This window comes from Cibotium barometz, chromosome 30, assembly GCF_041138505.1.
Source record: "Cibotium barometz isolate CiBa-2024 chromosome 30, ASM4113850v1, whole genome shotgun sequence".
In the NCBI taxonomy this organism is placed as follows: domain Eukaryota; kingdom Viridiplantae; phylum Streptophyta; class Polypodiopsida; order Cyatheales; family Cibotiaceae; genus Cibotium; species Cibotium barometz.
In genome coordinates this window covers 36,366,460-36,375,803 of record NC_141075.1, presented here as the reverse complement: position 1 = coordinate 36,375,803, position 9,344 = coordinate 36,366,460, and the positions used below count along the sequence as shown (strand labels likewise).

Below are 9,344 nucleotides of genomic sequence, written 5' to 3'. Positions count from 1 at the left end.
GATGGCAAAATGTGTGGAAGTGATGGCGAGCATGGAGCTGGAGCTAGAGACATGACCAAGGAGCATGGAGCTGGAGCTAGATGTGACTGACGACAATTGGAGCTAAAGCAGATGGCGAATGGCGAAATGTGTGGAGTGTGAAATGTCGAGCGTGGACCTAGTGAGCATGGAGCTAGAGTGCAGGCGCGTGAAGTTCACGCTTTTGGCCACGTGCATGCGTGAGTTTTTGAATTCCTACTTTTTGAATAAACGCCTCCTCCTTTGCCCACGTGGAGGGAGGGGTAGTCGTCCTTTATCTTGTATAGATATATAGATATAGATATAGATTTGAAAAGGGATGGCACCCCCCTATTGTGGATGCCTAGGTGTGTGTCTTATCTAGGTTTTTTTTTTTAATATCAACTTAGAGCCCGTTCACGTCAGGGGGCTAGTGGAAGGCTAGAGGACAACCAGGTGCCCTCCACGCACTTCACACCAAAACTCTGGCTGCTCTCCAATGGCATACTTACCACTACCAAAAAGGGCCAGCCAGATATACCACCTAGCTGGAGTTGATGAAGGCCCGCCATCGTTTTCACTGTCAGCTTTTTGCACTAGTCAACCAATGGATTTTTCCCGTTTTGGATTTCTTGGTTACAATAAATGATTTGAATTTTATTTTTTCTGCCTTTTTCTTCAATGGGTTGCTTACTCAGGCGAGAACCAAAAACCCACCCACGAGTGGCATCCACTCATGGGAGAATTCTCTGAGGTGTGAACAGCTCCTTAGGTGACTTATTGCATCCCTCTACCTTTCTCTCTCTTCACACCTCTACAACAAGTAATATTAATGAATGTGGGACCCCACCCAGGGCATGCATGTCACGGGCCCCAGGATCGGGGTCCTGGACATCGGGCCGCAATGCGTCCCATCATGCCAATATATGATATAGCTCGGCTCCATCGACCATTGAGCGCGTCATAGCGCGATATAACCTTGTCGGGTCACACCCGTCTCATGCATCCCCGGCCTGGCTCCATGGCCTTGTGGTCTCGGGTCCATCCATCCAACTCAAATCCATGATGATCCAACCGGCCCAGCCTCATCGGCCCGTCAGCTCGGCACGGCTCGCCATCCCGGCGGCTTCGTCGTTTCCACCATTTTTCCTTCCGTCCGTTCCATTTCCACTTCGGCACGATCACCATCAAGGTGGGGAGGGCATCCCCCGAGACACATGGCACCTAGTAACCCCCACGGCAACCCGGGAGGCCTAATGTGCCTACCCGGTGCGTGAGTGCATTCTAGTGTGCCTAGATATGGGTCCATGTTTCGCCGCTCCTTACACTTCCTCCCCATATAGATGCATGATTTTCGGTGCGGTCAAGCATACCTCGAGAGCACCATGTGAGGCCGGATAGAAATCCCAAAAATCCCACGCCTCACATACACCCCCCCTTTATGGAATTGACATCCTCGTCAATTGATTTTCGAACTAGAAGGGAGTGCCTTTGTATCATGTTTATTATATTCTCCAACAAGTGCCTACAACTAACACAAAAGAAAGCGGGAGGTCTTAACCTTGCTTTATAGCCATGAGCAAAGTCAATGTCTAACCCGTTACAATTGTGCATATTTTTTTTTGGATTTTTATCTATCTGTGTGGCCTGGACTTCAAGCCCCCGCTCGAGAGCCCCGAATCCCCAATGTGTGAGGTACCCAACTGCTGCATTGGTCCCCGCTTGACTCCTGTCTGAGCCGAATGCAGATTCCTTTAAGACAAAACAACACTTGCCTGTTACTCCCGAATCAAGTATGTTCTGGCCTTCTTGATTGTCGCTTTTCTCAAGAGTTCCCAATGATATTCCCATCTTCAAGGAGGTTGACCCCATTGATTTTCATAACCCTATTTCCACTTGTTGTCTCATCTCACCAATCTAATCATCTGCCATTCCAATCCATGTTGTCGACATTGTTGAGGACAAGGTTTTCCTGATCAAGCCAAGCCCTAGCTATCTTGACACCAAGATAAGCTTTGCATGTTCTTTTTCCATTGATCCCTTGAATCCGTGGGTTGTGTGGTGAGCCTATAGCTTTGCTATTACCCACATGCGCTAAGGTGCTGAATCCTTCTGGGACATGAGTTACAAAACCTTACTAACGCTAGCTCGGCCCTGCAATGATTCTTGTCCTATCTGTCTCTTGCAACCATGTGTAGGTTCTTTTGACCATTGTGTCATGATTAACCTGCTTATGATCCTGGCCATACGATCCTTGAGCTTGAGTTTGCTCTAGCCTTCATGACACCATGTTGGCCTTTACATAATCTCTCACCTTTGGAAGTTGCACCCTTGTAACTGTGAGCCTTGATGCTCAAATGTTTGTTTGCTTATACTGCATGAGCCTAGTTGCTCGGATGTTGAAGCTTGAGGACACAAGTAGCTTAGTAGGCTAATCCCAAGTCACCTGTTTGATTTGTCTTCGAGCCTTTGAGTACCTGTTATGCATCTTGTTTGCCCTTTCAACGGCTAAGTGTAGATGCTGCCAACAAAAACCAAGTGTTGTCTTGGAGTCCAATGAACACTCTGCCACCACTAAGCATTCACCCATACATAGCACAATTGCCACTTTGTGCACATGCAGCTTTCATCTTTAACTTCACTTGGCCCAAGTCTCCCTATCTGACTCCAATGAGAGCAATTGCCACCTTGCTGCCATCATCCAACCATAAGTACATTGCCACCTGCACTCCTGGCTGTTTCCATCTTTCAAGTTCCCCTTGGTATGCATATGTGCCTTCATGGTCCTAACTTGACCTCATGTAGCACATTGTATTCCAAAATCTGTTTACCCTCCCTAGATTTCTCCAGTTTGGGCCGGTATGGACCCCGAAGTGTTTGACACACCTAAGAGTCCACGGATTGTAGTTCCGATTTTGTGACCTTCTTGTGCGATACTGGTTGCATGGCCACTTTGATATGACCACTATGTTGGGTCCTTCTGATGATATGATGTATATGAATAGGGAATATTGGTGCCATGATTGGACTCACCCTCACCCGAATGATGATGTCTCTTGCCAGCTTTACTTGCCCGGCTACTGCCAACCTTCTGTCGACCCACATGATGATATAGATGATGGGGTTATTGGTGCCGTATTTGGTCTTACCCTCACCTGCATATCAATGGTGAGAATGGTTTTCGCTTCCCAGTAGCTTTCACCAACTCCATCTAAAACTGACAGCTTTATTTACCCAGCTGCCTGGTATATGGGGGTTCAAGCCCCTTAGATGCTGCCAACAGCTGGGCAAACTGACAGCTTTATTTGCCCAGCTGCTTGGTATATGGGGGTTCAAGCCCCTTAGATGCTGCCAACACAACAGCTGGGCAAACTGACAGGGGGTTCAAGCCCCTTGGACATGATTGCACCTGAAATGGGGGTTCAAGCCCCTTGGATATGATTGCATCTGAAATGGGGGTTCAAGCCCCTTGGATGCTGCCAACAGTAGGCAGGAGGCTGACAGGGGGTTCAAGCCCCTTGGATATGATTGCATCTGAAATGGGGGTTCAAGCCCCTTTGATATGATCTCATACCATTGTGCGCAGCTTCATTGACTTTCATGTTCAAAATCTGATACCTTCTACAGATATAAATATATGTATGATCTCTGAAAAGAATGTGGTGGCTTCACTGCCACAAGGCTCATCATGGCCTTAGCACGGACACCTTGCCGCTTAATTAGCGGATACAATCCCGCTTGATATATATATGGCTGTATATATATACCCAAATGATTTGTCTTGGTGGTTTTGCATTCATTTCTCTTACATGATATATGATATATATGAGAGTACCATGCCGACACAACGGTCCTATACCCGTTGCATCAATCTCAAAAGATCAGCTTTCCAGTCCCATAATGCATACATGGCCCCTTTGTTGCTTCATTGATATCTATATGCATATGCTTCATGATTCCATCTTGGATCGACCCTGTAGGTTCCATTCACATGCCGTTTCTACCAGGAGCAGTACCTTGCGCCTCTCACGCTACAGCCCGCTGGTGTCAGCAATCACATGCAAACTTCATCCATGCGTCAAGCCTTCTCCACCAAGGGTTCTTCGTACTTGCCTCATGCTAGTCTCCGGCTTCAAGCCTTCTCCTCCAAGGGTTCTTCGGTCTTGCATCATGTCACTTTCAACCCAATACATCTGCATCCTTGTAGCTTCACAGCTTTGCATTTCGGCCAATGACCTGATTCAAGTTGATTCAGCTTCCCACACCATTTCTTCTTGGCACCTTTATTGCCGTCTATTCCACATGCTGATTTTGCTCAATTCCCATATGTTCATGCATTTTAAAATTCCACATATCCATTAGTTCATATCAATATGTATATTCAAATGATGTGCCTCCCGGATCACACCATTCGGCTAATTCTACATGATTATCTTGTTTCCACTCACAAATGATCTTGATGTGGCGTTTCCAGCCCCCGCAACCACGAAGTCAGGTGCTGCTGGTCCGAAATGTGCCACTATATCTGGATTGTCGTTTTCTTCAAATCTCCAGTTATCTCATGTGAGGTCCTAAGCCCGCTGTTCTTCTACTTCAAAGTGCTGTTAGCCCCACTAGGACCAAGTTTCATATATCTCTGACTCTCTTCATATGAATGATATGGGCCTCTATTAGAAATTGGCCCTTGCCAACAACTTAGTTGGACTTGCACCTTGATACCTTCCCTTGTATCCATACCAATCATTCCACATGTCAAATAGCTCATTGGTCAACTATGGATTTTCACAAAACAGACTGCATATCTGCATTCTACTCAAAAAACCGATAACTTTTCATATATAACATGTCTTCAAATTCTATCGTTTGGGCCTCCGTCTAGAGCTGCCTTGTTATTGAAGCTTCCATATTTGCAGCCCGGATCCCCGACAGCCCCGACCAAGCATGCCATCCTGTGCCTCGCGTCCACACGCTCGTGATAGGTATATGTAATCAAGGGCAAATTCCATCATCTTGATGCTGCTCAAAAATGAATTTTTCTATCGTCGGCTACTTTTGTGCCGTCGGCTCTGTGGCCGTCATATAGTCTTGCTCCAATTGCCGTTTTTGTCGTTTTTATGCTTTCTTCCGTCCTGGCATCACATGCCCCCATGTGGGCTTCCCAATGATCTCTGCTCTGATACCAAGTGTCACGGGCTCCAGGATCGGGGTCCCGGACATCGGGCCGCAATGCGTCCCATCATGGCAATATATTATATAGCTTGGCTCCATCGGGCCGCAATGTGTCGTCCCATCATGGCAATATATTATATAGCTCGGCTCCATCGGCCGTTGAGCGCGTCATAGCGCGATATAACCTTGTCGGGTCACACCTGTCTCATGCATCCCCGGCCCGGCTCCATGGCCTTGTGGTCTCGGGTCCATCCATCCAACTCGAATCCATGATCCAACCGGCCTCATCGACCTGTCGGCCCGGCGGCTCGCCATCCCGGTGGCTTTGCTGTTTCTACCGTTTTTCCTTCCGTCCGTTCCATTTCCACTTCGGCACGATCACCGTCAAGGTGGGGAGGGCATCCCCTGAGGCACATGGCACCTAGTAACCAATGTGCCTACCTGGTGCGTGAGTGCGTTCTAGTGTGCCTAGATATGGGTCCATGTTTCACCGCTCCTTACACTTCCTCCCCATAGAGATGCATGATTTTCGGTGCGGTCAAGCATACCTCGAAAGCACCATGTGAGGCCGGATAGAAATCCCAAAAATCCCACGCCTCACAATGCACGTCTTTGTATCGAGATAAGGCTCACCTACGACCTAGGTCTGTGAATCTGTCTTATCTCGGTTTTTTTGAAACATATCCACTTAGGTGACTTATTGCATCTCTCTACCCTAAAGTAAAGTTGTTGACCAGGTCACGCACGTCTCTATATCGAAAGCCGTTTCCGGAGCGACCTGCTTTGCTTCCTGGCAAGCATCCTTCTGGTAATCCGTCGATCAGATCCAGATCGAGAGAGAAAGACAGAGAGAGAGGGTTTGACTCCTGCTTGAATACGCTGTACTTCATCCTTCCAAGTTCCTTGCCTGTAGTACTAATTGTTGTAATCGTTTTGCGCAGCAGGAGATGGATCGACAACGACGTTGGACGAAATGCAAACCGGAGTTCCCAAGAGACACGCTGCCTCTTCGCGTGATCGATGTGGCTGCGACGCTGAGCCCAGAGCGGCTTGGGCACATAGTCCTGGTGAAGCCGGAAAGGTGGAACTTCCACGTGGTATCGCACACGTGGAGTCAGCACATCAGGGAGCTGTCTCGGGCAGTTAACGTGGCGGTGGGCGAAAGGCTGTGGTCGTCGTCGTCGTCGTCGTCGTCGTCATACGAGGAGGCCTTGCAAGCGCAGGACCTGAGGCGGGTGCTGGGCGGTCATGCCTACTCGCACATCAGGGACTTTCTGGAGGTGCTGCAGGTGGAGAGCGTGAGCCACGCGTGGTTGGATGCTGTGTGCATCAATCAAGGATGCCGGGAGGAGCTGGACAGAGAGATCCCGCACATGGGGGCATACTATGCCAACAGCCAGGCCTGCTATGTTCAGATCAACGGCTTTGGACAGCCTGACGGCTACTACTATAGATCCCCGCCCGCGTCGCTCCGGTGGATGAACCGTGTGTGGACGCTTCAGGAGTTCCTTCTTCCCAAGAAGCTCTATTTTGTGCTAAACTTGGAGCCCTGGATGGAGGAGTTTTTGCGCCTGCTTCGGAGATCGACTGACGCGTCGACGTCGTCCGAGTCAGAGCAACCAGAATGCGACCCGAGCAGGGCCTTATTCTGCATGTGCTTCTGTTCCATACCCCACTTCATGTTAGGCTATGAGTGCAGCAGCAGCAGTGTTTTCCTCAAGGAGCTACGGCTGTTCATGTCAGAGGCTAAGCCGGCTAAGTCCTGCAGATCCTCTGACTGCCCCGACAAGCAAGTCATCAGAAGGCTGCGCACACACGATAACCTCTACGCTGTATCGCGCATGGCCTTCTTTTTCATATCCCAGTTGGTGGAGTGGCCTGATCAAGCGAGGGCCTGCGTGAGCTCCTCGACAATATGCGGAGCTGCCCCCTGCGAAATATCGCTCGAATCAGATGATCCGTGTGTCAGCCCCAAGCTGCTACGGCTCCAAATGATGAACAATTTGTGCTTTACGGCTGAAGTGCTCGGGATTTGGCCGACAATAGCCCCACTCTTCGGCGAGGTTTGTTGGCGGGAGTGCGAGAAGGGGCGGGAAGTGGATCGGATCTTGGGTATCTTGGGTCTTCTAGGCGTCAACAGCTTGCAGCGAGGGCGTATCGACTTTGAGAGGCTGAAGAAGGCGCGGACGACGGAGGAGCAGCTGGTGGCGTTGGCTGCCCAAGGCGTCTTTCGGGACGAGGAGCTGTTAGATATGTGTGTCCACGACATAGGCGGTGGCTCAGCGCTAGGGATGTCCTGGGTGCCCCAGCTGATCCTCGTGCACAATTATGTAGAGATGCAGACGAGGAGGAGCTGCCTGATGTCACAAATTACCGATCCCTTCTACCATCTTCCGGATCGACAGGATCTTCTTCCCGACGCCACCGACTTGCGCGTAGCGGCGGATGGCTCCTTAACCCTCTTTGCCAAATCTGTGCCAGGATTCCTCCGGCCTGATGTTCGACAAGAAGATGGGGAGAACGTTCTCGTCTGGACTTCATCTCATTCTGAAGATGACCTTGTCTTCCGTGCCGATGCTCCTCCATCTAATGCATATCACTGCAGCCGTGAACATGATTTTGGGAGTGGGTCGGTGATCCTTCCACTACTCAAGGCAAACGCCGATGCTGTAATTCAGTGGCCTTTGCGCACATGGGTAGTGCACCTTCGATGCACTGCATTCTATGAGGACGTCGTCATGCACAGATGCCTTTGCATTGAAATTCCGCCGCTCAGTACATCCAGCAGTGGATCGCCCATTCTGCACAAGATTGGGGTCCTCATGAACTCCCATGACTACGACGCCCACCTTGGCCTCATTGGGATGCCAGCAGCAGACGTCACAATTGGAGGCTATGGACCACATTTAGATAAAATTCTTCCCTCCCTTCCCTTTGAGTGATATTTTGGTCGATTTGAATGATAATTTAAAAGACTTTTGTAATCTATTTGACAAATGCTTTCTAATATCTATCGTTCATTGGAACTTGGAAGTGATTGTCAAAACTAGTTTTAATATTATTTAAATAGATGGGATAAATCGGGACGATAGAGTTGAGCTTGAGAACGTAAAGGCCATTTAACGCATTTACTTCACATGTGGGGAGCTGCTCCATGCATGGAACTTTGGAAGTTGTAGTTGTGAGGATCAGAGCGAATGGGCAAGGGGGAGGTCGCAAACTCTCCCTGGTCAAGGCTGAATACCAATGCGTAATGAAGCACATGGTGCTCCCCGGGACACTTGTCATCGTGTTGTCGAGAGGTCTATTGCGCTTTGGACACGATGTGACATTGACTATACTAAAACCACTAGTCATCGTCTATTTCTTTTTTATCTCCTGTTTGTTTTCTACCCACTAGTTATCTTCTATTTCTTTTATATATCTTTTATCTATTTCTATTCTTCTATCTATTCATTTTTATCTACATTTTAAATAAGTATAGGTTTCCATGCCACTTGGCACATAAGGAATATAGAGAGCAAAAGTTAATTTGGCATGTGAAAGCGGGGTTGCTTCCATTACATAAGCAGAAGGAAAAGCTCAAACTCTAGAAATTAAGGAGGTGGGTTGCTTCCATTAAAGGAAAAGCTCAAATTTGACAAGCCTTTAGAAATTAATGAGGTACAAGAGGGTAGGTGTAACATTTTGTTGACGAGATTGCAAAAGCTGTGTTATTCAAACCTAGCCCCAATTTTTGGGACACTCTATTTTTGTTGTGGAAGAGTGTCGTGCTCTCTAAAAGCACACTTTGTATATTTTTGGGGCTATGGCCTATTTTTGCTTGGAAGCTAATAAAAATACTCTTGTGTGGGGGAAGGCCACGCACAAGGGGGGGAAGATTGCACCCAGCCTTGTGTTGATTGTGTTGATGGTGATGTTTTTCTTTCTCTTGCCTTATGTTTTGTTATGTGCTTTAATGTTCAATTTAATTCAAGTAGTTGTTTTAATATTTGATATAATTTATAAGTTTTTTATTATTCTCTTCAAGAAGATTAAAGGGTCCCGTGACAGTGGTATCAGAGCTTTGGTGTAATTTAATTTTCTTGAAGGGGATCAAAAGAGGTAAAAGAGACAAAAAACAGAGGTGATTTTGGTAATTTTCTTGAATTTAAATTAAAGAAGAACACGTTTAGGGA

The 9,344-nt window shown here is 47.9% G+C and overlaps 1 protein-coding gene across 1 annotated transcript; it reads left to right on the top strand.

Moving 5' to 3' along the window:
• Positions 1-5,905: 5,905 nt before the first annotated feature.
• LOC147621438 (uncharacterized) lies at positions 5,906-8,194 on the top strand. Its single transcript, XM_086824175.1, has 2 exons — positions 5,906-6,023; positions 6,111-8,194. The coding sequence occupies exon 2, from the start codon at positions 6,114-6,116 to the stop codon at positions 8,106-8,108; it is 1,995 nt and encodes a 664-aa protein (XP_086680301.1). The 5' UTR covers positions 5,906-6,023; positions 6,111-6,113; the 3' UTR covers positions 8,109-8,194.
• Positions 8,195-9,344: the final 1,150 nt, after the last annotated feature.

What these genes read in the sequence shown, in the direction of transcription:
- LOC147621438 (XM_086824175.1), top strand. Translation starts at nt 6,114, where the DNA reads ATGGATCGACAACGACGTTGGACGAAATGCAAACCGGAGTTCCCAAGA.